Source organism: Phycodurus eques, chromosome 1 (assembly GCF_024500275.1).
Source record: "Phycodurus eques isolate BA_2022a chromosome 1, UOR_Pequ_1.1, whole genome shotgun sequence".
NCBI lineage: Eukaryota > Metazoa > Chordata > Actinopteri > Syngnathiformes > Syngnathidae > Phycodurus > Phycodurus eques.
In genome coordinates this window covers 34,640,426-34,667,693 of record NC_084525.1, presented here as the reverse complement: position 1 = coordinate 34,667,693, position 27,268 = coordinate 34,640,426, and the positions used below count along the sequence as shown (strand labels likewise).

General features: G+C 42.8%; 1 protein-coding gene across 1 annotated transcript; it reads right to left on the bottom strand.

Moving 5' to 3' along the window:
• Positions 1-359: 359 nt before the first annotated feature.
• ddx23 (DEAD (Asp-Glu-Ala-Asp) box polypeptide 23) lies at positions 360-20,283 on the bottom strand. The gene is made up of 17 exons (XM_061689617.1): positions 20,204-20,283; positions 18,427-18,584; positions 18,217-18,330; positions 15,183-15,276; positions 15,049-15,114; positions 14,739-14,877; positions 14,521-14,654; positions 7,946-8,058; positions 5,006-5,149; positions 4,673-4,898; positions 4,327-4,472; positions 4,046-4,223; positions 3,232-3,474; positions 3,001-3,152; positions 2,802-2,910; positions 1,883-2,057; positions 360-1,337 (listed from the first exon to the last, which is right to left on the bottom strand). The coding sequence occupies exons 2-17, from the start codon at positions 18,582-18,584 to the stop codon at positions 1,114-1,116; spliced, it is 2,415 nt and encodes an 804-aa protein (XP_061545601.1). The 5' UTR covers positions 20,204-20,283; the 3' UTR covers positions 360-1,113.
• Between the last annotated feature and the right edge of the window lie 6,985 nt (positions 20,284-27,268).

Sequence of the window (27,268 nt, the reverse complement as noted above, 5' to 3'; positions counted from 1 at the left end):
CACAGTGCAGAAAGCTCGAGGTAAAAATAACCCTTGTCTCAGCCGAAGACTTGCAGAAATCACTGACACATGCCACCATCTCTGTTGACAAATCTACCATATGTCAAACATTAAACAAGAATTGGGTTCATGGGAGAACACCAAGAAGGAAGCTGTTGCTGTCTAAAACAAAACCCATTGATCCACATTTGATGTTTGTTGAAGATGACATGGATGTTCCACAGCACTACTGGCAAAATACAATATTTTGTGAACAGATGAAACCAAAGTAGTATTCTTTAGGATGAACACACAACACAATGTATGGAGGAAAAATGCTATGTTCAATAACAAATGAAAACATAACTGTTGGTGAGGTATTAGTTTAAACAGTTTGTTTATTCATGTGATTTAGATGAAGATCAGTCCACATTTTGTCACCAGTAAATGCAGAAGTTTAACCATACTTTTTACTCCCACTGCGTGTACTGTACATACGGTGTTGGCCCACACTGGCATCTTGCGTCATACCTGGAAATGGTTGTTTTTGTTGCGAAAGAAATGTGATGCCACTATATTTGAGATGCCGTTCTCCTGCGATTCAAATTTAGAGTGGGAGGGAAACTAGTGGCCGACATTCTGCCACTCATGAAAACTAGTGGCTGGGGTTCTGTGGCGTTCGGCCACGTTGCTGGGTGTGCGGCGAGCCTACGTTTTGATCATCACCACCATTTTAAATTTCACAATTCGTGAGTTTATATGCTTACATTTTTTAACAAATGTTCAGCACATTTTTGGAGAACAAAAACAACAGATCTTATTTATTCACACGACTGTTTTCATACAAATGTTTATATTTAAATTTGTCATCGTTAAAGCAGAAAAAAATGACTTTTGACAAGAAGTCCATAATAACAGTAATTAGGGGAGGAAAAAACAAGTCAACTACTTTTCACACGGATCCTGACTTGTTTCCAGCTCTAATGAGGGTCTTTTTAACCCCTTACATGCCACATCATGAAGACGAGGATCTCTGTTTGTGATGAAATCTGCATTTAATACCAAAGACATGTTCTAGCTGAATGTTAAGCAGGATTAAAATGAAAAAGACCCCAAGTTGTTTGTAAGTGTTGTTCAGGCAAAGATAGTCTCTTCTCGCCTCTTCTTGGTCAAGATGGTTCCAGGTTTGTGCTGTGCATCCGGGTGGTTAGCCAACTCTGGCGGGCAGGTGGACACGGGGCTCTCGAGGATGGCTTGCTTCAAGTCATAGAACACAGCCGAGTCCTCCTTGGTGAGGAAGGTCATGGCCACGCCGCTCTTACCAGCACGACCCGTACGACCAATACGATGGATGTAATCTGGGAGAAATAATCGGTGGAATGTTTATCCAGTGATACAAAACATCCAAAAACGTATATAAAGGGAACTACAACGGCACTCTCGAGCACAGTCCAGTCACAAAAGTGGAAAGTGCAGTTGTGTTTGTAGGTGCTTCCATTTGTTAGTTGGAAAGCCATTTCCTCGTCAATGGAGGATGACTATGATGTCACAAATGGACTGTGGTGTACTTTTCCATTCACACCATAGTGACTCGAACAGCAAAAAATGACCCTTACAGACGCTTTCTGGGTCTCGACAGCATGTCAAAAATATCATTTTGGTTTTGGAATCACCCCCTCCACATCAGTACTTTTCATATATTTAGCCTTACTTGATGTTACTTTACATTTGAGCAGTTACCGTTTCTAAACTTTTATTTCTGAAATGTGTTGTTTCTCAGTTTGTGCCTTATCTATTTTGCGCACTTTTGATACCGCTGTAATGGACACGGAAAAAAGATTACATATATTTCAGCCTGTAAAAAAACATGGTTTGCCTTCAGTAAAACAAACAAGGTGCTTACCCTCAATGTTCTTGGCCATGTCGTAGTTAAGTACCATGGACACGTCTTGGATGTCAATACCACGACCAGCCACATCGGTGGCCACGAGAATGTCTTTGGCACCTGCCTTGAGGTTGGAGAGTGCAAACTCTCTCTGCTCCTGACCTTTGCCACCATGCAGTGTGCAAGCGTTGTACTGTGAAGCGAGATTGTAACATCTCAGTTACTATGAACTGCAACGTAGTCATACGTACAGATGAAACGGTATAATTTAACAATTTACTATCACCACTATCATGATCAAGATTATAATATTGAAAGAAATATTTGTTTTTGTTTTTACATCACACACACATGCTGAAAAAACACTGAATACAAAAAATCTGCACCTATGATTTACTTTTTCACATTTGAAATTGTAAATACAAGAGAAACTTCACACGCCAGACCCAAATATTTACTAAATGATTAAAATGACAGCGATATATTTAATAGTAGTGGTATTCTATTAAAAAAATATTTATAGGATTTCTTCTTAACAGTTCTCATTTTAATCAAATAAAAATATTTCAGGTAATAAACTGTTTTACATTTCAATTAGATTGGAATAAGAATTACAATTAGATCAACCAAAAAATTTACATCAGTCTAGTACATATGCAGATTACTGCCATTTTAATATATTTTTTTTATACGATAGGATTTCATCAGATTTAATTTGAGCTGACTCACAAGTCTCTAACTCCCACATTCAATTTAAAAAATATTGATATTGAATGATCTTTTGAAGTTACTCACAGGCTCAAGTCACTGATAGCTGCACTTACTTAAATATCTAATTCTCAATACCCCCCCTCCCCCTTAGTATTGGAATGAATGGACACAGACTCTGGTTGTGGTTTTCTCCGTTTTTAAGGGTTAATAATCCACAATGACTTACGCCCATTTTCTCCAAGGACTTAGCCAGCACGTCGCACCCCTTCTTCTGGTTGACAAAGATAATGATGGGGGGTTCGAAACCATGCGCCAACACCTCCAGCAGCTTCTTCCTGCACCACACAAATCACACACCGCCGCAAGTGTTGGAAAACTCTTTGAGCAGCAAATGCGATGCGGGATGTTTACGCCATGAGTCTCACCTCTTCTCTCCCTCAGACATGAGCAGCACCTTCTGTTCGACTCTCTCGTGAGGTTTGCCCGCAGACCCGATGTACACAACGGCGGCACGTCTCAGGTAGCTCCTCGCCAGTCTCTCCACAGCTGGAGGCATGGTTGCCGTGAACATAACCGTCTGCAAAGCAGTCAACAACCAAACAATAAATGGAACACAAATGGAGAGTGGAAACGGAAACAATGGACAAATGACATACTTGTCTGTATTTATGTTTCCCAGACTCAAAGTTCATGGTCATTTTCTCAGGGTCCTCGGCTTCTTCTGTGTCAGGTTTCTGATTGGTCACTGGGATGTACTCCAGAATCTTTTGAACGTCGGGCTCGAAGCCCATATCAATCATACGATCGGCTTCGTCAAGGACCACATAAGTGCAGCGGCCCAGGACCAGGTAGCGATTCTCCAGTACGTCGATCAGACGACCAGGAGTGGCGATAACAATCTGTTGGAACAGGTGATGTGTTGTACAAGTTCCTCGACACTCATTAAGTCTGGTTAGCTAAGTGTTACCCTTTTATCTCCTCCTTTTCAACACCCCATGTTAAACTAAAGACAGCGGGACATTGATTTACAAGTTTAATTTGTTCCGTGCCAAGCTTGTGACTTAATTTACTCTTATAGTAAATCTATATTCCCCATTGAATCAATTATATAAAAAGAAATAAATAAATACATTTGGGGGAGTTATAAGAGAAGAAAACTAACATTGTATTGTAAAATACAAAAGCATAACAAAAGAGAATGGAAAGAAAACTGGTTTTACAAAATGTAATTAAGTCTCTCACGCACGCACACACACACACACACACACGTGTATTCGTGTGTTGATGTTTTTCTAGTGAGTGATGTCAGGAGCCTGGAGTCAGTTGGGTTAGGGTTAGTTTGTGTGTTAACGTCTGTTCCATGTTCTTTGTTTGTGTGTTTACCTTTTTTCCTTTTGTGTTTGTATGTTTGGCTGTTTATCCCATTCAATAAACGGCCGAAATTAAATCTGACTGCCAGCGGCATCTCACCTCACAGCCCATCCTGAGACGAAAGCCCTGGTCCTCTCTGGAGATTCCTCCAATAACAGCCACAGTGCGGATGCCGAGTGGTTTACCAAACTTAATCGTTTCCTCCTCGATCTGCTGCGCCAGCTCACGAGTCGGGGCCAGGATCACAGCATAAGGACCCTGGTCAGAGTCCTCGATCCTGCACCGATAAGGGCCACGGATGGATGTGAGTCACATGGAGGAAGACAACAAACCAACATGCTTACATGTCACATCACTCCAGCCTACATGGTATCTATTACCTGTCAATTTTTGGAAGGGTAGTGATCCAGACGAGCAGCGGGATGAGGAAAGCAGCCGTTTTACCACTACCCGTCTCGGCCACGCCGATGATGTCACGGTTCTGTAAGCCAATAGGAATGGCCTGCCTCTGAATAGGGGTTGGATCCTGGATGTTAAGAAGTGAAAAAAAATGTTATTGGTTTAAAAAAAAACAAACAAAAAAAACACACAGATCATGCTCAGACATCAGCATGCAGTGGAAAAGTGGCATGAATACAAAGCAGTACGACTCTGTACAATTACAGACGCACAGAAATTAAACACGCAACAATTGGCACATAAGTCTGTATTTCAGTGTTGGCTGACCTTGTAACCACATTTGTCAATGACCTCCAGGATGTGTGCTGGCAGCTGGTACTCCTTCCAGTTCCTGATGGGGTTCGGGATCTTTCCTCCCTTTGTGGTGATGCTGTAGTCCTCACGGAAGATTCTCCAATCTCTGTCCGTCATCTCATCCAGCTTCTTCTGAGACCAGTGCCTGTCGTCCCAGCGTTGCTTGGCTTCTTTCTTGCGCATCTTCTTCAGTCTCGTCCTGAGAGCAGTGACGAGCGCAGGCGGCACAGTGCACACACACACACACACACAGAGTAAGTTGGGGCAAATGGCTTGGTGGTGGATCATTCAAAAATCTATACTCACTCTTCTTGCTCCTTCTCCTCCATTGTGCGCCTTTTCTCCATCAGGTCACCATAGAAACGTGATTGCTCTCTTTTCTGCTGCTTGAGGTCTATGCCAGCGATGAAACCACGTCCATACAGCTGCACCGAGTGTTTTTCTTTGTATCTGTGACAACATCTCATTGATCACGTTGTTCTGAATGAATGATGGTGTTCGTGAATGGAGCTTTTGCGCCACATTATGGGATTTGTAGTTTCATATCACATGGGATATCACAATAACAGAATCGGTGTCCAACCCTCACCGGAAACGAGTCCGACTTACTAGTGTACCGCAAAATCGGAGGTGGTGTTTTCCAGCATGTTTTGCTGTATTCAAAATGATCACATACAGATTTTCATTGTCCCTGTAAAAGTGACAATAACATTGTATTCTATTCTATCATGCCTCTTTAATGTGTTATTTTGTATGGGGAGAGATATGTCTAAAAATTATTTCCACGTGTTGTTCAAATCCACAAATATATCTGTGATTCACACGTTTTTCAAACCCACAAATTATTTGCACGCGTTTTTCAAATCCACAAATACAGCCGCGATGTACACGTTTTTTAATGTTGTGTGTGCATTTATCATGACTTATCATTTGTAAATATTCAATTTGGCTTGTGAATTGTTGAAGGTGCGTTTGTGGATCAGCGGGCATGTGTTTTTTTTTTTTAATTGCAATTATAACGGCCGTCAATTATGCGCAGATTTTCGCTTTTCGAGGGCCGGCCCCGTCTCTTTCCCCCACAAATAGTGAGGGTCCACTGTATTTGATAATGCCCTTATTTATGCTCGCTGCATTGGGCCAGTTGCTCGCGATAGATCATATAGTCAACAGGTTGGATATAATAATAAACAGGGGTTGATGTGGCCTACATTAGCCATATACACGTGGACAAAATTGTTGGTAACCCTCAGTTAATTAAAAGGAAAACCCACAGTGGTCCCAGAAATAATTGGTTATGAAAATTAACCAATGAAAATCAGACATTGCTTTTGAATTGTGGTTCAACAGAATTTTTTTCAAAAAACAAACATTTCTTTCAAAAATCCTTGAAAACATTTTTAGTACAACAGCGTTTTTTGAATTTCAGTCCGGTTTCAGGCCAGACCACTCTACGGAAACGGCCCTTGCAAAAGTGACGAATGATCTTTTAATAGCTATGGATTGCGACACCCCCTCAATACTATTATTACTCAACCTCAGCGCTGCCTTTGATACCGTTGATCACAACATACTACTAGATTGCCTCGAAATGCGTATCAGTATTACAGGTCGAGCACTTTTATGGTTTACTCCGAGAGCCAGAAAGAAGTCAGCAGGTTTTCAAGCAATTTCTATTCAGGCTACAGTACTCTGGAATGCCCAACCCGCGGTTATAAGAGCTGCTACCTCAGTGGAAATCTTTAAATCCCGATTTCAGACTTATTTCTACTCTTTGGCATTTAGTTAAAGTACATGTAGGCCTGTTTTACTACCACTTGTTCTATCTCCCCCCACCCCTTGTCTCCTGCTCGGAGAGAGGCTAAGGGCTAGGTGATGAGACTTCTGAGGCTGTTGCTGTTTCGGTTCTGCACCGACCAACTGGGACAAGCTCTGAGGTGGACCACTTCCCTCTGTATTGTTTCCATGGAGGATTCTGCTCCGACCGACCGGGCCAGGTCGTGAGGCAGAATCACTTTGCACTTTCCCGAAAGAGTCTACCTGCAGCGCCTTTTCTCTTTAAATGTACTCTTATGTCATCTTAATGAACATTGTACAGCATCTTGCCATCGTAATGAACATTGTACAGCACCAGACTATGTGATAAATGTACTTGAGATCCATTGCTGCCTGGTCACCCCCTCCCCCCTCAGTGGTCCCTTCTCAAGGTTTCTTTTTTCCCCAAATGTGATTTTTTTTTCCTTGCCCGATTGGGGAGTTTAGATTAGGGATTGCCAACTGTGGGCCTCTGAAGACCTTTGAGACTATTTTGTGATTAAGGGCTATACAAATAACCTTGACATGAAACAGGCCTGGAGAAAATTGAGAGTACCCTTAAATTATGTGAAAATATGAATAATTATATCAATAATATTCTGTTGGACAAGAAATCAAGAAATCACTACAATCAAATCATTTGTGTAACTTTCACTAAAACTTCTGCAACTCTTAGCAGATATTTTGACCAAATTGACACAAACTGCTCCAGTTGTCTCTCAGGTTTGAGGGGTGCTTTCGCCAGACGGTATTTTTCAGCTTCTTCCACAGATGTTCAATAGGATTTAGATCAGGGCTCATAGAAGGCCACTTTAGAATAGTCCAATGTTTTGCTCTTAGCTGTTCTTGTGCGGTTTGGGTCATTATCCTATTGCAAGACCCAATGACCTGCGACTGAGACCAAGCTTTCTGACACTGGGCAGCACATTTCTCTCAAGAATACCTTGATAGCATTGAGATTTCACTGTACCCTGCTCAGATTCAAGACACCTTGTGTCAGATGCAGCAAAGCAAACAGGGAACATAATAGCTCCTCCTCCAGGTTTCACAGTAGGGACAGTGTTCTTTTCTTGGTATACTATATTTTTGCATCTGTGAAGAGAGCTGATGTGCCGTGCCAAGAAGGTCCAGTTTTGTCTCGTCTGTCCATAGGACATCCTTCCATAAGCTTTATGGCTTGTCAACATCCAGTTTGGCAAATGTTTATTTTTAACAGTGATGTGTTCCTTGGTTGTCTCCCATTAAGTCCACTAAAATAATTCTGTTGAACCACAATCAAAAAGCAAGGGCTATTTTTCATTGGTTAATTTAATGGTTTTTTTTTTCCTTATTATGTCAGATTCAAGTTATTTCTGTGACCACTGTGGGGTTTTTGTCCTGTGTGACGTGTGCTTATGTCCTCCTGGAATGATACTATGTGTGAATTTTACTTACATGGGGTTGTAGTCGACTGACGTGTCTTCAGAAGCATCCCACTCAAAAACAAATTTCCTGTCATTCAGGTGACGTGTTCGCCGGCGTTTCTTCGTCCCACCCAAGTAACGTTCCTGTAAGGTTAAAAATTGATTGAGGCTCCCACTGCAGGTCTAATTTCCTAACTCTGATTTAGAGCCTACAGTCGATTTCATTTGACTATTTACGTGGCTTTGTCTATTTAGATTTACATTTCAAATGACACATATACGATAGGACTGCATCTACACTGACTGAACCCGTGAAATAAATTGTATGCGGAGACATCTATAATGTAATCAATGACAAGTGTCTCACAGGGCAAGAGCAACACTGGTAAAACCCCGCTATTTGTGGGGGTGGGGAACAAGCCCTGCCACAAATTACAATTAGTAACTGACGTCCCCCTTAAAAATGTTTATGATTGCAGAATGTACAGAATACAATGATTTGCAAAACCTGTTCAACCCTATATTCGATTGAATACACTAAAAAGTTTTTTTTTGGTGGAAATATTCATTCATTTTTAACTTGATGCCTGCAACTCGTTCCAAAAAAGCTGAGACAGGGGCATGTTTACCACTGTGGTCAATCACCTTTCCTTTTAATAACACTTAAGCATTTGGGAACTCAGAACATTAAATGTTGAAGCTTTGTAGGTTGAATTATTTCCCATTTCCCCTTGCTTGATGTACAACTTCATTTGCTTGCCCGTCAGAGGTCTCCCGTTGTCGTATTTTCATCCATCCATCCATCCATTAATTTTCTTCCGCTTACCCAAGGTTGGGTCGCCGGGGCAGTAGTTTTAGCAGGGAGGCCCAGACTTCCCTCTCCCCAGCCACTTCCTCCAGCCCGCCCGGGGAGATCCCGAGCCGTTCCCAGGCCATGCCAAGAGACGTAATCTCTCCAGCGTGTCTGGGTCTTCTCCCGGTGGGAAACCCGATGCCCAAGCCACCTCATCTGGCTCCTCTCAAAGTGGAGGAGCAGCAGCTCTACTCTGAGCCCCTCGCTGATGACCGAGCTTCTCACCCTATCTCTAAGGGAGAGCCCGGACACCCTGCGGGGGTAACTCATTTCTGCCGCTTGTAACCGGGATCTTGTTCTTTCGGTCACGACCCACAGCTCGTGACCATAGGTGAGGCTAGGAACGTAGATCGGGCGGTAAATTGAGAGCTTCACTTTTCGGCTTAGCTCCTTCTTCACCACAACAGACCGATACAAAGTCTGCATCTCTGCAGACGCTGCACCAATCCGCCTGTCAATCAATATTGAGGCCACCAAAGCGGACCTCCTCTATGACTCGGCTGCGCCTGGAAATTCTGTCCATAAAAGTTATGAACAGAATCAGTGACAAAGGGCAGCCTCGGCGGAGTCCAACCCTCATCGGAAATGATGACTTACTGCCAGCAATGCAGACCAAACTCTGACACTGGTCGTACAGGGACCAAACAGCCTGTATCAGCGGATGTAGTACCCCATACTCCCGAAGCATGCACGTGTCTTGCTAAAAAAGGGCACAGATGTTCCTGAAAAAGACGTTGCCTGGATGGCAGCGTGCTGTATGTTGCTCCAAAACCTGTATGTACCTTTCAGCGTTAATGATGCTATCACAGATGTCAAAGTTAGCCACTAACACATCCCCTTACTATCACAGATGCTGGCTTTTGAAGTTTGAATCCAGATGGTCCTTTTCCTCTTTAGGCCGGAGGACACGATACCCATGATTTCCAAAAACAATTTGAAATGTGGACTTGTCAGACCACAACGCACTTTTACACTATGCGTCAGTCCATCCCAGATGAGCTCGGGCCCAGAGAAGCCAGCGGTCTTTCTGGGTGTTGTTGATACAGTGCCGTGAAAAAGTATTTTTTTGCATAGTTTTCCCCACTTCACTGTTTAAGATCAGCAATCAAATGAAAATATTAGACAAAGATAAACCATGTAAACTAAATGAAATGCAATTCTTAAACGGTGATGATTTATTAAAGGTCCGGTATTTTGCCTATTTAGAGCACAGAGTGACTCTCTAACATGGATTTAGTATAAACCTTCGTTTTATCATGAGTGTCGAGAAATGCCGCCTCTGACAGCTACTTCTTTTTGACACAGTTTTGTATCCACTTTGTCCATATTTGGCTAAGACCGCCCCCTTTCCTCTGATTGGTTGCCTCCGTGTAGAAGACCCACTTGTGAGTAGATTAGAACTGGGACTAACATTCCGGTTCTCCCGGATTCGTAGAAACTCAAAACATTCGGTTCCCAGTTTTGATGCTTCCAGTCCGCTAACCCCGAAGAAGTGGCGAAAACCAACGAAGAAGCGGCGAAGACCAACAAAGAAGAACACGCACGAAGACGTGCTTGTGCCCATTGGCAGCGACGAACAAAGGTGTGTCTTAACTATGTTAAAATAAATGACCAGTCACCTCAGTGCAACACTTGGATTAAGATTATTTCACGAGTAAAAGTCTGCCAAAATTGAGGCAGCTAATGAGTTAATAAATAAACGCTAAAAACCATCAGTGTAAGAGTGCAACCCACTGTTTGTCTTCAAACCAACGTAAGCGCCGATGACAGACAACAATAAAATATAAATTACTTTACCATACTGGAAAGAAAGTAGAAATGGTCACATTACAAGCTTAACATTGAGCTAAAACTTCAAAGGTAAAACTAGCAACTTTACATCACAATGAATTGGGACAAAATTCACAAAACGTCTCGCAGTATCACAAACACTAACTTCGTGTCTCATCGGTGGATAGGTAAAGGAATCATCGTTTTACAGAGCATTTGGTTCAACCAATTACTCTTTTTCTTGCATCTCGTTTTGCTTTCATTTTTGCCGGTGTCGTGTGAAGTTATTTTTTGTGTCAAAATGCTGAGTTCCGGTGAGAACCCTTCAAAATAAAAGGTTACATGCTTAAAACAGGACGTCAAGTTACAACTTGCACATATAAACCCTTTGACGTAATAAAACAGTCAGAAATAAAAAAATTAACAATGCTATATTTAACTTTTATCTGACCCTAACCCTAACCCTAACCCTAACCCTATTTAACACATACAGAAGGCGCACCGTATTATTGGGCGCAGGCATGGTAAAACATACGCTAGCTTAAAACATACGGTAGCATGCATGCACGCTAAAACAATGTTTTTAAAAAGGCAGCGGGAGCAAAAGTGAGTTTGGTTGTACTTTATTGAAGTATTTAACTATGTACTCATGTTATTTTTGGATTAATCCTCATCCACAAATCCATCAAAGTCCTCATCTGCTGTATCCGAAATGAACAGCTGTGCAAGTTCTCAAACACGCCAGGTTCCCTCTCGTCATTGTCAGAGTCAGTCTCGTTGCCGTGCGGCTCCTCAGAAATGATGCCGGCTTTTACGAAAGCTCGAACAACAGTGTAAGCAGACACGTTAGCCCAAGCATCCACAATCCATTCACAAATTGTGGCGTAACTCGCCCAGCGCTGCCTCTTAGTCTTAGTAAAACTGTGTTTGTCATCTGTCATCCATCGCTTCCACGCCACTCGCAACTTCACTTTGAACGCCCTGTTTACACCGATGTCCAGCGGTTGGAGTTCCTTAGTCAAGCCTCCCGGAATGATGGCAAGCTTCTGCACTTGCTGCTAATGGCAGAGTTATTGCACTCAGTCGAATGGTGACTTGAGACGCTTCTCCCGGCTGTTCTTGGCTCATTAATCCATTGCCCGAGTTGGGCCAGCTCGCCTAATTTCCCCGGAAATTCGTCTTCTTGACTTGGCGAAGCTCGTTTTCCTGCTTCCTCCACTTGCGAACCATGGATTCGTTGATCTTGAATTCTCTCGCAGCTCTCCGCGTAACTAATAGCTTGCAGTTTAAACTGTGCTTCGTAAGCATGTCTCTTCGTAGGTGCCATTTTTGGGGGTCCTTAGCCAAACCGATGCACATACTGGCGCTATATACCTACTGGAGGCGTGCCTTTAGTGTCCTCTGCCACGCGCACCCTTCCCCCTTTAACGTCCGCATGCTGTGCTCAGTCACGTCCACCTTCCTCTATAAAAGCAGCGTGTCGGCAGGAAATGCTCCCAGTCAGTCAATCGGAGCGCTCATTAAAGTTGGCCAAGTTCTCCAACAAACATGCCGGGTTCCCTCTCGTCATTGTCAGAGTCAGTCTGATGCTGGCTTTCGCGAAAGCTCGGACAGTCAAAGCAGATACCTTAGCCAGTCAAAGCAGATACCTTCGCCCAAGCATCCACAATCCATTCACATATGGTGACGTAACTCGCCCAGCGTTGCCTCCCAGTCTTAGTGAAGCTGTGTTAACCATCTGTCATCCATTGCTCACGCCAGCTTTTCCTTGTAATCCGCCGAAGGTTGCTGCGGCACGGGAGTCCTTGCCCGGATGGATAAATGGCGTGTTTCATAAAACAAAAGCACCAAGACGGACCTCCTTGAAAATGTTCGATTTTCATTTCTTCTGCAAGCGTTATTGCCCTCAGTCTGACAGCTTGCAGTTTAAACTGTGCTTCATAGGTCCCATTTTCGGGGGTCCTTAGCCAAACCAATGTTTTGCACAATGCACACCCCGGCGCTATATACCTACTGGGGGCGTGGGTTTAGCGTCCTCCTTCACGCGCACCCTTCCCCCTTTATGTCCGCATGCTGTCACCAGCCACGTCCGCTTTTCCTCTGTATAAGCAGCGTGTCGGCAGGAAATGCTCCCAGTCTGTCAAGTGGAGCGCTCATCACACAACAACAATTTATAGATGTTGGAACTCGGTGCACACATAAGGCGCGCCACATTATAAGGCACCCCGTCCATTTTGGAGAAAATGTACGACTTTTAAGAGCGCCTTATGGTCGTGAAAATACGGTAAGTCAATTGCGTTAGTTCCACACACATTGCCTTTTAGTTCATAGGTTTGATATTGATACTGCTTATAAAGAACGCCAAGTCAAATGTTCATTTTAGTTCATGCTGCAGGTTGCTAAGAAATTGGATATTCATAATTTAAACACCCTTTATTTAAATCGTGCAAACCTTTTAGACCCAGCCCCCTAAAAGAATCGGAATTGAGAACCGTTTGGAACCGGACTCAAAATGAGGATCCGGAATCGTTCAAATTCAAAGGATGCCCAACCCTACTTATGAGAGCACGCTGGCACGGGAGCGGAAAGGAAAGGTGGAGATCTTCCCTAGTGATATAGATAAGGTCAAGATTTCAGTCCTCTCGGCAGAAAAATGTCTGGAACATCGGAATGCGTGGATGACTTGAATTCATATTTCACGTTTTTAGGGGAAAACATCTATTCAAAGCTACCTGGCCCTGTGGGAAAAAGAAAATGCCTCCCTTAGTAAATCATGAATTAACTGTGGCTAATCACATTTTTTGGGAAAGTTGAGTTTCAATGACCACATCCCAGCCTGATTATCTCCAGAGTTTCTCGATCAAGAAATCACTTAAATAGAACCTTTCTGACCAAATGAAGTTGTCCAAAAGATCTAAAAAAGCTACAACAAAATGCCACGATCCAAATAAATTCAAGAACAGATGAGAAAGAAAGTAACTGACATCTATCAGTCTGCAAAGGTTTTCAATGCCACTTATCAAGCTTTAGAATTCCAGCAAACAATTATCCTCAAATGGAGAAAACATGGAACAGCGGTGAACCTTCCCAGGAGTGGTCGGCCAACAAAAATTACGCCAAGAGCACAGCGACGACTCATCCAGGAGGTCACAAAGGAACCCAGGACAACATCTAAAGAACAGTAGGCCTCCCTTGCCTCAGTTAAGCTTGATGTTCATGACTCAAAAATAAGGAAGAGACTGGGGGAAAATGGCATCCATGGCAGAGTTCCAAGGCGAAAACCACTACTGACCAAAAAGAATATAAAGGCTTGCCTTACTTTTGCCAAAAGAAACCAAAAAAAAAACATGAATAATTCCCAAGACTTGGGATAATATTCTATGGATTGAAGAGAAAAAAGTTCAACTTTTTGGAAGGTGTCTATCTTGTTAATGTCTTGTCAATTCTGCTCTTGACCAGAAAATCCTGAAGGAGAATGTTCGGCCATGAATTTGTGACCTCAAGCTGAAGCGCACTTGGGTTCTGCAGCAGCACAACAATCTCAAACACACCGGCAAGTCAACTCCTTGCCCACGACAGACTCAGAAGGAGAAATTTGTTTACCATGGTTGGTTTTACGCACCCCGAAGTGCAAGAAGATTAAGTAAGTAACTAAGTACATTATCTCTTTATGACACAGATTGTGTCTGGAATGCATCCCTGAGTTAAACAGGGGTTCACTGTATTGCGAGCTGTGTAGTTTCACTACCTAGCAGGGAAGCTGAAAAATTAAAGTTCCATTATCCCTTCAACTAATAGATACAAACTGCAGATGGTGCCTTTTTTTCTTTCCAAATGTTGAATTCTAAAGTACTGTTATGAACACATACACACAGGCATACACAAAAATGAATTCAATATGTCAGCTATGGACATAAAACTGAAATGCTAAATGCTGCAGTTAACCATAAAGGAAAACACATTCTACATAACAAATTCCCAACCTTGATGGCCTGGAGTTCTTTGCCTTTGTCTTTTTCCTCTCTTATCTTTTGCCGCCCGTCGTCGTCTTCGTTCCCGTTGTTTTCTCGTTCCATCCGCTCACGTCGTTCCCGTCTCTCCCTTTCTTGTGGATCCTCTGCAACACACGTCACCGATTAGCACTGCCACCTCCACAGTTGCAATAAACTACAGCGACTGAGTGAACCAGATGATGACACACCGAGCATTTTCCGTCCAATGTCTTGAAAAACCCTTCTCTTCTTCCTCTCCTCCTCCATCATCCTCCTCCTCTCCTCAGTCTCTTGCTCCCGCCGCTTCAGAGCCTCTGCCTCTCGCTCTGCTTTTGACAAGAACTTTGGCTGAAATAAGGAGAACGGTGTAAAGACGTAAGAAAGAAATGCACTGTGGGCCTATAACTTCAACTATGTTTGTACGGTGACCTTGAGTGGCTTGAAAGGCGCCTATAAATAAAATGAATTAATTTTATTTATTAAGGCAAAAGGGCAAGTGTTCCGCAGAGAACTTCTTACCTTTGCCTCTGCTTCTTCCTCTGCCTTCTTCTTTGTGAGAAGCTCCTCCAAAGACAATGGCTGTACCTGAAAAGAGGGAACACAGGTTTAACTCTTAAAAAGATTACAGCATAAAATCCTCAGCCAGACCCCACCTTCTCTTTTTTCTTTTTGTCATCTTCTTCTTCCTCTGTTTTTATGTCCTTCTCATTCTTTAGTTTGGCATCCTTTGACTTGGGTGAGAGACTCCTTTGGAAAGGTGAAAAAACAGCATTGTAAGGTACTTAACCTCATGTTTTATTGTACAGATTTTTTTGGGGACTCATTTCTGTATCTATCTATCCATTTTCTACACCGTTTATTCTCACGAGTGTCGCGGGTGAGCTGGAGCCTATCCCAGCTGACTTTGGGAAAGAGGCATGGTACACCCTGGACTGGGCACCCATTCACACTTACGTCCACATCGAAGGACAATTTAGAGTCTTCAACAGAGCTATATCTGTGGCTATGGCAGTGGCATGTAAAGTTCTGCTGATCCCCGGGGCGCACAGGAGGGGGTGCGATCGATGCACAGCCGCTGTTGATGCCCCATAAACACGACTGTACGCGCTGAAAGCCGATCGTCATAGTGTGTGTGTGTGTGTGTGTGTGGGGGGGGGGGGGGGGGTCTTGGATGCCGCCCTCCGGGTGGATGCCCGGGGGCCACCCCCGCCACCCCATTTTGCACGCCACTGGTCTATGGATTAACTCGCTTTTACGAATTCTTAAATCAGTTTAATCGGATCTCAAAAGTTTAAACTCAGCACCCTATTTTGTAAACAAACAAATAACATAACTGATAGATTGAATGGGATAGTTTATGCAGGGACAATAGTTTAGATTCCTTTTTTATGAATGTACTTGGATAGATCGCTTCTCTTGCATGCTATTTATATAGCATATTATTTATATTCACTAATGTCACTAAAATTATGGAAACAATGGGGAAATCATTGGACAAAAAGGTTATTTGATATCACAAATATTTATTATTCATAATAATATACTTTTAACCTGACCCCGTTTTCAGATGACATCTCAAGTGATGTATTAATTCATTTCTGGTTCAGAGTGTCTTGTGAGGCCGTGAATTATTTTACATTTATACCTCCTGACACGGCGGCCGACTGGTTAGAGCGTCAGCCTCACAGTTCTGAGGACCCGGGTTCAATCCCCGGCCCCGCCTGTGTGGAGTTTGCATGTTCTCCCCGTGCCTGCGTGGGTTTTCTCCGGGCACTCCGGTTTCCTCCCACATCCCAAAAACATGCATTAATTGGAGACTCTAAATTGCCCGTAGGCATGACTGTGAGTGCGAATGGTTGTTTGTTTGTATGTGCCCTGCGATTGGCTGGCAACCAGTTCAGGGTGTACCCCGCCTCCTGCCCGATGACAGCTGGGATAGGCTCCAGCACGCCCGCGACCCTAGTGAGGAGAAACCGGCTCAGAAAATGGATGGATGGACCTCCTGACACTTATTAATGGGCTTGTTATTTTATTGTTCAAACTTGGTTCCTCTCTGCTATAACGCAGTTCCAGCCAGACAGTGTACTGTATCACCCAATCACTTATTTCAGTGTTTTGCAACTTCATGCCATTACAGCTTAGCAATTCGCATCATGCTTTTCCATCTTTGCCTACCCAATCCTCGCCCTCCCTTCGTGATAACGATAGCATGGTAAGAAGTCCAGTTTATTTATTCTAGACTTTACACCCATCTGATCGACTTGATCGGTATCGGCCGATAATTAGCATTTTATGCTGATTGGCTTTCATGTCATAATTCGCCGATCTGCTCAATGACGTCATTGATCAGCTCTGCAAAAGACATTTACTCCACGTCACCATCGTGTACAGTATATTTGAATCCAAAAGCTACTTTATTTTTAGCCTTGTCGCGTATCTTTTGACGTAGTACTGTAAATATCTGACAGCCAATAAAGCTATTTTTTTTTTAAAACATGTCGGCGGTGTGGGACAGACAACACGTCTGAGACCGACAACACGTAATGCGTGGATCAGACTACAAGACAAATTTGGTCTTTCACAATTGCACTATGTCAGACTAATGCAATAAATTTATTCCGATACCACCGCATCCCGTCTTTACCTTGTCAACTCAAACGCGACCGGATACACTTGTTAGCATGGCGACGACATCGTGACGTATTACGAGAACAAAATGGGGGAAAACGTGTGTTCACATACTTTTAAAATACTTATAAAAGCAAACACCCGAAGCAGACACTCCTTTTATACCCAATCATGGCATCCACCTGTTCCCAATTAGCCTGTTCACCTCTGGAATGTTCCAAACAGGTGTTTGATGAGCATTCCTCAACTTTCTCAGTCTTTTTGCCACCTGTCCCAGCTTTTTTGGAATGTGTTGCAGCCATAAAATTCAAAGTTAATGATTATTTGCTAAAAACAAGAACATTTATCAGTTTGAACAATAAATATCTTGTCTTTGTAGTGTATTCAATTAAATATAGGTTGAACATGATTTGCAAATCATTCTATTCTGTTTTTATTTATGTTTAACACAATGTCCCAACTTCATTGGAATTGGGGTTGTATAAAATTTTCATCACGGTGGCTAGACACAGTGCCGTAATGGCCGGTAATGTCAGACGCTACATTCCCCCCCCCCCACCCAATTTCCATAAAAATCGGTATTAAGGCCGTAACGTGTCAGTGTTCAGTGATTTCCGTAATATTCCACACACACATTCCAGCCAGCACCTACTACCTGCCCCCAAGTGTGAGAGGTGGACCCCCCCAAACCAGGCATGGATGAAAACCCCGCAGCCCACAGGGGACCACCCGGCTCCCCCACGAGAAGAGGAAGAGGCAACCGCAGCGAGATGCAAGGAATGGAGGGAAGACGAGGAAGCCCCGGAGCCTGACTTTGAACTACCAACCCCAGAACTCTGAGGTGGATGTGCTAACCACTATATCATCGTGCCATCTCATTCCTTTATAGCACTGCACAATAAAAGTTAGACGAAAACTGTGGTTGCATGGTCACCATGCCTGTTATTTTACTTCAGAATCTTCAAAAGTGCTTAGCTCAAGTAAAAGTGAAACCAAAATACTATAGTATCATCAAAAATATTTAATTTCCCAAAATTGTACATAAAAGTGTCGCTGTACCTGGAGCGCCTGCTGCGGTCCTTATCACGCCGATGGCTGTCTCGGTCCTTACGGCTTCTGTCTCGTTCCTTGTCTCTGTCACGTTCCTTGTCCCTGTCTTTTATGCGGCGGTCTCTACAGTCACAATACAAGTCAAGAGAGGAGACAAGTTGAACCACACCCATGCCCAAGATGTGTGCATTCTCGAGGGCGTTTTTAGGGTTGAGTTACCTTTCTACAGATTTAGAGCGATTGCGTTCCCGAGATCTACGCCGTTTGCGTGTTGGTGATGGCTTCCGATCTCTTTCCCGTGAACGGCTGCGTTTACTATCTCTGTCTTTGGTCCCTAAAGAGTCAGCATCTTTCTTCTCTGAGGAATCGGCTGCCATCTGAAAGCATAAAGATAACATGTAGACTATTGAGCATTTTGTCTTCATATGAACATATATTTGACAAGGTTCCTTAATATCAAACAGCCTTTACCAAACAAAAACAAAACAAAGAGAACAAGGAGTCAAGTATGCATTAGGTACAGATTATATCAAAAATATATTGGATCGTGACAAGCACAACGGTTGCAATTCACTCGCGTTATGACAAACAAAAAACACTTCATACCCTACATGGAGCACTAACATCATATACAGTGTCAATTGTATCTTAATCTTCTAAATGTTAATCTTAATCTTTAATCCTGTGTGACCAGTCCATCGTGAACTACAAGGAGAAAACACCTTCCGGCAATATATGTTGTATGTATATTACTAATTCCAGAGCACATCTGCCTCACATTTCTGAGGTCCCAGGTTCAAATCTGGCATTTCTGTTTGGAGTTTTCATATTCTCCCCTGCCTGCATGGGTTTTCTCCGGGTATTCCGGTTTCCTCCCACATTCCAAAAACATGCATGGAAGGGTAAATGAAGACTGTAAATTGTCAGTAAGTGTTGATGTGAGTGTGAATGTTTTTTGTCAATATGCCTACTGTATATGACCTGTAATTGATTGGCGCCCAGGGTGTACCTCGCCTCTTGCCCAAAATCAGTCGAGATGGGCACCAGTACACCTGCGACATTAGTGAGGATAAGATGTTAAGAAAATGGATGGATACTAAATCCAGACTGCCATTTTCTTTACATTTTTTTGTGTGCCAGATTTTGGATGGATTTAGCGGACGACCACCAAAATCCAATTTTCTCTCCGTTTCGCGCAAGGTAATACTTGTTCTTTTCACATTACGTTGTTGGGAAATACCTTTACCAGCTCATTTTCCTGTGGCTCTGACAAATATGAAAATATGCCTCAATTTTGGTGTTGAAAATTTCATGTTCATAGGATTCAAAGATGATAGAAAACTATGTGGTGGTGATTCACTATTATTGCTCTTGTTTTCTGTGAAGTTGGAAGTAAATCTCACGATGCGCTTGCACTTAAATTTGTCCCCCAAAATAAAATGGGCCGAGCAGACAAACAACAACAACAAAACAATAAGAAACATCCAGGCATTTTTCTAAAATCTCAAAGAGTCAAGGTTTCGGTCATACATTTCCTGATTTACAATGATTTCTGGGCCATTTGCGACATACAAAAGTGGCATAAAATCGTTAATCACTTCTTACAAATTAGGACTCCTTTTAATCGTGTATCACTTCACTATCCAATAAAATCGTCTATTTTTATGTACAGCTATTTTGGAAATTTGAGTATCATACCCGTCTTATTGATTGTGGATTTTATACATGCATCTTACTTTCAATATTGCACTTAAAAGAGGCCTCAGAAAGGTAGAACACAAACAAACACAGAACAAGTTCTCTATTAAACTGCTGTCTCATTTGCACATTGTGAAAATATACTTTAGCCGAGACTGCAGTGCGCAGTGTGTAGAGCAAATATCACTTGAGTAAGCGAACACCTAAGCAACGGGCGAATTCTGCATCATAAACTGCACAGATGTTTGGCACTACTTTACATTCAAGTCGAGTGTTAAAATTCATATTTTCAACTTACCGTGATCCCGTCTAAACAAAACACGATTAATGTACGCTTCAAGCAGACGCCATACCACTCGACACAAGGAGAGGCGACTAAAATTGTGGGAATTGTAGTACTGAAGGACCACAGTGTGCGTTATAACCTCAATTTAAAACTACATTTCCCTGCAAGAAGAATCTGCCTCGGGGCCATTTTTATGGACAGCTAAATGCCTTTTCAAAACTAAGGTCCTCAGCCTCCTCCTCTTCCTCCCGCTCAAGCACCATAGATATGTATCGGTAAATGCGCATTTAAGATGCGTGACGACGGCAAAGCTAAGGGAGGTCAAAGTCGTCAGCGCATTCCATGTGTGTGCACAGCAGGAAAACCACAAGGATGCAGATACATTGTGCTGCATACGGTTGCGGAAAACGCCGTATAATTACAAGCCAACCGGAAGTCACTTTTACATCTAACAAATATATTTTAAGCTTTTTTTAATACTGTTTATTGATAACATATGCTTTAGTGTTGATAAAACAGTAATTTTCATGAACATAATAAGCAAGTTACGACTTAATTTCAGTATCCATGTATTGCCTTCTATGGGAACAACGACCTCCCCAACATGGCCGCTACGTAGATTTGCCGGTTTGGTACAGCGCATTGGCATATCTAGACGTCATATCGATGTCGCGCACCAGGTGGCGACCGTGTTTTTCGTAAAATTGGAGTTTGTTCACTGTAACGTGTATGTTTTGTTGAAATTAAGAAGTCAGTTTTAACTTTATGAACGAAATACACACACTTTATGGGACATAGTTAATATAGTTCAAATCGTTTGAAATAAGTGGTTACGTACGGCGCCAGGATCTTTTCTCCGGGGTGTGTGTGTGTGCGTGTGTGTCGATTTTCATGACTTAAGTTACTTTATGAGGTTCTCTTTTTTTCAGTTAAATCAGCTATGATACACATCACGCGCATGTTGGTTATAAAAGTACTTTAGTTTTAACTGAATTTGGCCAAAGAACATTCGACAAAATAGTAAATCAAACCAAAATAAACACAAAATAGCAATCAACAAGTGACAACAAGCTTGGGATAAAAAATAAATTTTAATTTAAGAAATTATTCATAGTTAAATTATTAATAATATAGGCCACAAAGTGCAGCCGCATTGTGCAACGAGAAGTACAAACAGCATGTGTATAATAATTTGGATCACAACGTCATAACTTCAGAAATTAAATTAGTAATTACAATAATAACAGGCGCTGTAGTGCACACAGTAATGATTCGGACAACAACATCATTAGGTCAAAAAATTAGTAGCATTAGTAATACACAAATCCACAGCAAGAAGTTCAAACACCACGTGCCAACCGGGCACACACTTAAAGACCATAAAGGAACTGGCTCATCACAATCTTTGTTATTATATTTCTACTGGAAACAAAAATACATGCGACGTCCTGCTTTGCATTTGTTACAGGAACTGGCCCATTTTTCGAGTCTCCTTTTTCTTTTGTCGCCCTGGGAGATTGAGTTTTCATTTTTATTTTCTACTTGCACTTTTTTGAAAAAAAGTTATTTTCTTGATCACAAAACAATCAATTGCTGTGACGGACTGTAGGCTAGCTAACCTTAACATAATGTGAGAGTAAATGAAAGCATTGCAGGCTGTGACCCATCTACATCACCAAATGTTTGCATTCTCCTTTTGCAATGATTTTCCAGGTTTTTTTTTTTTTTTTTGTAGTTTCTTCTGAAGTACAATTTTTCCACATTATATCCCACCTAGAGATATACTTTTTAGTGTGCTTTTTGGATACACAAGGCTTCCTAGAGGTCAATTGTCTGGTTTAAGACTTTTGTCTTCAGTGAGGTGTACGAGCCATCATTATGCAGAGCAACCACTCGTCAGAAATACCTTCAAATCAACTTTTGGGATTACCGTGAGGTGATGACAAGCCATGGCTACTGCAGACTGAAAAAGGACCTTGAAAACATTCAACTACAGATTGAGTGATACTAATTCACATTCTGGACTTGTCTTTCCCTCCACAAGATCAAAAGAACTACTGAGCTGTATGTGTTGCCTTTATGCCTTTATGAAGGTGAAGCAGTGTCAGTTGAGTTAATGTCTCAGAAGACAAAACAAAAACGATACACTTTGTCAGAGGATTTTTTTTCAAGTACAAGCATTAATATTGTTTTTATTATATTATTAAACTCAAAAACCCCTTATGATGACGACAAACGATGGACTTGGTTTTCCTTTGCCCGGAGGCAGGTCACCGGGGCCCCCCTCAGGAGCCAGGCCAGGAGGTGGGGCGCTGCTGACCTCGAGTCGGGACGTTGTGAGTCGGTGGGGAGAATACTTCGAAGACCTCCTCAATTGCACCGACACGCCTTCCCATGAGGAAGTAGAGTCTGGGTTCTCTGAGGTGGGCTCTCCTATCTCTGGGGTTGAGGTCACCGAGGTGGTTAATAAACTCCTCAGTGGCAAGGCCCCGGGGGTGGATGAGATTTGCCCGGAGTTCCTAAAGGCTCTGGATGTTGTGGGGCTGTCCTGGTCAACACGCCTCTGCGAAATAATGTAGACATCAGGGACAGTGCCTCTGGATTGGCAGACTGGGGGGGGTTCGTCGGGAAGTCGAATCTCAGATTCAGGAGGAGCAGTCTGGTTTTCGTCCTGGCCGTGGAACAGTGGACCAGCTCTACACCCTCGGCAGGGTCCTCGAGGGTGCATGGGAGTTCGACCAACCAGTCTACATGTGTTTTGTGGACTTGGAGAAGGCGTTCAACCGTGTCCCTCGGGGAGTCCTGTGCGGGGTGCTTTGGGAGTATGAGGTACCGAATCCCCTGATACGGGCTGTTTGGTTCCTGTATGACCGGAGTTAGAGTTTGGTCAGTATATCTGGCAGTAAGTCAGACTCGTTTCCGGTGAGGGTTGAACTCCGCCAAGGCTGCCCTTTGTCACCGATTCTGTCCATAACTTTTATGGACAGAATTTCAAGGCGCAGCCAAGGGGTAGAGGGTGTCCAGTTTGGGGGCCTCAGTATTGCATCTCTGCTTTTTGCAGATTATGTGTTTCTGTTGGCTTCATCAAGCCGTGACCTCCAACTCTCACTGGAGCAGTTCGCAGCTGAGTGTGAAGCGGCTGGGATGAGAATCAGCACCTCGAAATCTGAGACCATGGTCCTCAGTCGGAAAAGGGTGGCGTGCCCTCTCCAGGTCGGGGATGAGATCCTGCTCCAAGTGGAGGCATTCAAGTATCTTGGGGTCTTGTTCACGAGTGAGGGGAGAATGGAACGGGAGATCGACAGGCGTATCGGTGCAGCGTCTGCAGTGATGCAGACTTTGTATCGGTCCGTTGTGGTAAAGAAGGAGCTAAGCCGGAAGGTGAAGCTCTCGGATTACCGGTCGATCTACGTTCCTGCCCTCATCTATGGTCACGGGCTGTGGGTCGTGACCGAAAGAACAAGATCCCGGACAACAACAACAAGGACAACAACAGAACAAGATCCCCACGACCCGACCTCGGATGATCGGTAGAAAATGGATGGATTGATGGATTAATATTGTCTCATTTTCATCCATCCATCCATTTTCTGAGTCACTTCTCCTCACTAGGGTCACGGAGCGTGCTGGAGCCAATCCCAGCTGTCATCGGGCAGGAGGCGGGGTACACCCTGAACTGGTTGCCAGCCAATCGCAGGGCACATAGGAACAAACAACCATTCGCACTCACAGTCATGCCTACGGGCAATTTAGAGTCTCCAATTCATGCATGTTTTTGGGATGTGGGAGGAAACCGGAGTGCCCGGAGAAAACCCACGCAGGCACGGGAAGAACATGCAAACTCCACACAGGTGGGGCCGGGGATTGAACCCGGGTCCTCAGAACTGTGAGGCTGACACTCTAACCAGTCGGCCACTGTGCCGCCTTGTCTCATTTTAGTAATTCAATATGCCAATACTGTATAACCATACCATAATAATGTCACATGTTCAGTCTAGAGTTTACATTATTTTGTAACTAACAAAAAGAAAATAATTGTTGGGTAAAAACAAATGTAAAACTATCCCCTAAAAAAAGAGTTAGATCAAATAATTGAATACTGATAAAGGTTATCTTATTTTATCATAGAGTTCAGGTGTAGGCAAAGACTGGTGGGGTCAACAGTAGTTGATAATTGTAATATTAGTGCATGAGAAGCAAGAAAATACATGCCATTTTTGTTAGGATCAAAGGTGAGGAGATCACAAGCACACAGATGAATAGAAATGTTCCAAACACCAGAGCACATTGCATCATGAAAACATTGAAGTAATCCCAACTCAGAGCATCAAGAAACATAAAAAATCCGCAGATGATTATATCTGAAAAACAAACATTCATGTTTTTCTTAAGAAGAAATGTAGAACGGGGTTATTTGGCAGACCTCTGTCAGGCACCTTACTTAGGGTACCAACAATTTAGTCTGCGTGTGTACAGAGACATACAACAGCATTCAAAGCATAACAAAAATCTAAATACATAACTGAGTATGAGCGAATGTCTAATCAGATGCCGTGTAACATTTCTGAACTTTTGAAATCTGCATTCATTGTTGTTCACGTTTTGGTTGTAACATTTTCAGTTAATTAATGATTATTCAGGTCCGTATGCATTTTGTTGGTTTTGTGTAATGTTGACTTATTGCTTAATTCATATCCCAAACAGTGGAGTGTTGATAACAGTTGAAATGGGGTTTAAAAAAATCATGCCATCTGAGGTCATCTCTATGCAGATGTAACATGGAAAATATGCCATGCATCAGGAAACATTTAACAAGATTTAGCTGAAGGTACATGACGGGATGGCACAAAGCCTAACCATGGTCCACCCCCAATTCAGGCACTGCTTGTGCCCCAGCTTTACCTCCCCTTCCCCCAATACTCCCTGATGCCAAGCATGGCTGTCTAATTAAAACGCTGGAAGAGCACTCACTCTTGACATGCCCTCTGGGTGTGCCAAACTGGGCACAGGAACATCAAAGTGTGTGCATCTGTATGAGGAGGGTTCGTTTTGTGAAGGTGAACAGTGTGTGTGTGTGGGAGGGGGGGGGGTGCAGGGATGTAGGTATCAGTGAGAACTATTCACCACTTGCAGGCACATCAGGGGTCTTAGTTTTGCAGTATTATCAAACTGTTCACAAACATGCCTCACTTACCCCACTGCACTGGAGAGTGAGGAAATATACACAGCAGATGACATAAACTGCTTATTATACACAGCGCGTTTGACACACATTCATACACCACTTCACATGTGTGCATGAATGCCGCATGCTGCAGAATAGTGCACACACAGAACTGAACTAATGGTGAGAGAAAGAATAATAAAAAGGCTATCACAGCAGAAGCCATCTGCTTAATAATAATATAAGCATCTGGGTTCATGGTTAAGAATGGCTAAGGTTTATGTTGTCTGTGTGTCTCACTGGCATATTAAAACACAATACATGCACAAGCTTAGAGTCGCAATGCTGCATAATCTAAAACATTAGTGGATGGAATTAACTGACTGATTTGGAAGTAATTGACTGATTCGAAATCGACTTTGCGTGCCTTTTTGATTAAATAAACATCATCCCAAATGAATCCAGGCATACACTGATGGTTGAGCACAGCATGTGGATAGGCATCATAGTGGCTCTGACCCACATGATGACACTCTGGAGATTCTCTTTCTACCCAGCTGAGCCCAATATATAATCCCCATAGGAGTTATGATGATCTCACTGCAGCTGTGGCACTGCTCACTATGTTGTATGTACGTGCGCTGGCAGGGGATATGAGGGAATGTGATCTACATGTCAGTGCAGATAGCTAATAAGTAGGCAGGCAGCGTAGTATTGCAAACCCCCATCAACCCCTGTGCTTGCCTTTTCTGCTGCTGTATCTCTCTTATAAGAGACGGCCTCATCTGAGTGTTTTTATTTGTCCGCACTGCCATGTCTGATAGATGATGCTCGTGCATGGTCATGAGATACGCAGCATGGCGTCCATTTTCTCCTAACTCTCAGGGGGTTTTAGATGAAAACAGATGCCGTGAAAAGTCATCTCTCCTTTAGGTTTCCAATCCATGACTAGCTCACCGTCTCTGCTGCCGGCTTGAATCCATCCAGGAAAATCTAAATGTCAAGACTGCACAGCTCACTTGTTCTGGCCAGTTCATTAGCTTACTGCAAACATGACAGTTCCAAACGTGTCATTGTTGGCCTGCACAAACCTACTTTCACGCATGGATTGATACTAAGAAAATGTTATGGACATGGTGGTAATTGTGTCCATAAATCAGCAGTGCCGTCATAAAATTTATATTTCCTTCATGCAAATGCAAGTAAAAAACTACAACAACAACAACATAAAAGCATCAACAAAAACTAGAGTGGCAGGAACAAAAATTGTTTTGTTCCCCCTTGTGTGGGGTAATTCACTTTTATTCCAGCATCGTAAATATGAATTCACCATTGGGAGGCCATACATTTGGTACCTGGGCCTGCAGTGGAGACTAACCATACTTAATTAATCTCTTAATACCACCACTATCACGACTCAATTATAGAAACTACAATACCACAGGAATACAAAAACGCAATACTGTATAACAACACACAACTGTGCCATCGTGCTACGTAGCTTAATAACATGACAAAAACTTAAAACAATTAAAAATGAAGTACATCACATCACTTAAGATATTGATTATCAAACGTATTATTGGATGCAAATTGCTACAGACTTGTTTTGCTAGTCGAACTTGGCTTGCTCTGACCAACATACAGTATGACAGGATGGAAAAATGCTGACTTTATTGTAGGTCAGCTAGCCGGACCTCTCAAACCAACTTGAAACCTGATTTGTTGAAGAACTGTTCCATTGCTAATATAATTAAAGTTACATCGACTAGCACTACTGATTCTGAAGGCTCTTGGCAGATTAGATTGACATGACAGCCTATAGAGGCTGAAATCGGATTAGACAAAAATCGAACATTGTCCGGATGTTTTAATTTTTAAGCCTTCGAAAGGTTCACCCGTTGTCAAAACTT

What these genes read in the sequence shown, in the direction of transcription:
- ddx23 (XM_061689617.1), bottom strand. Translation starts at nt 18,584, where the DNA reads ATGGCAGCCGATTCCTCAGAGAAGAAAGATGCTGACTCTTTAGGGACC. An exon ending in ACCCTTCCAAAAATTGACAG is followed by an intron (nt 4,224 to 4,326) that starts GTAATAGATACC and finishes TTATCGGTGCAG; the next exon opens with GATCGAGGACTCTGACCAGG. An exon ending in ATGTCTGAGGGAGAGAAGAG is followed by an intron (nt 2,911 to 3,000) that starts GTGAGACTCATG and finishes TGTGTGGTGCAG; the next exon opens with GAAGAAGCTGCTGGAGGTGT.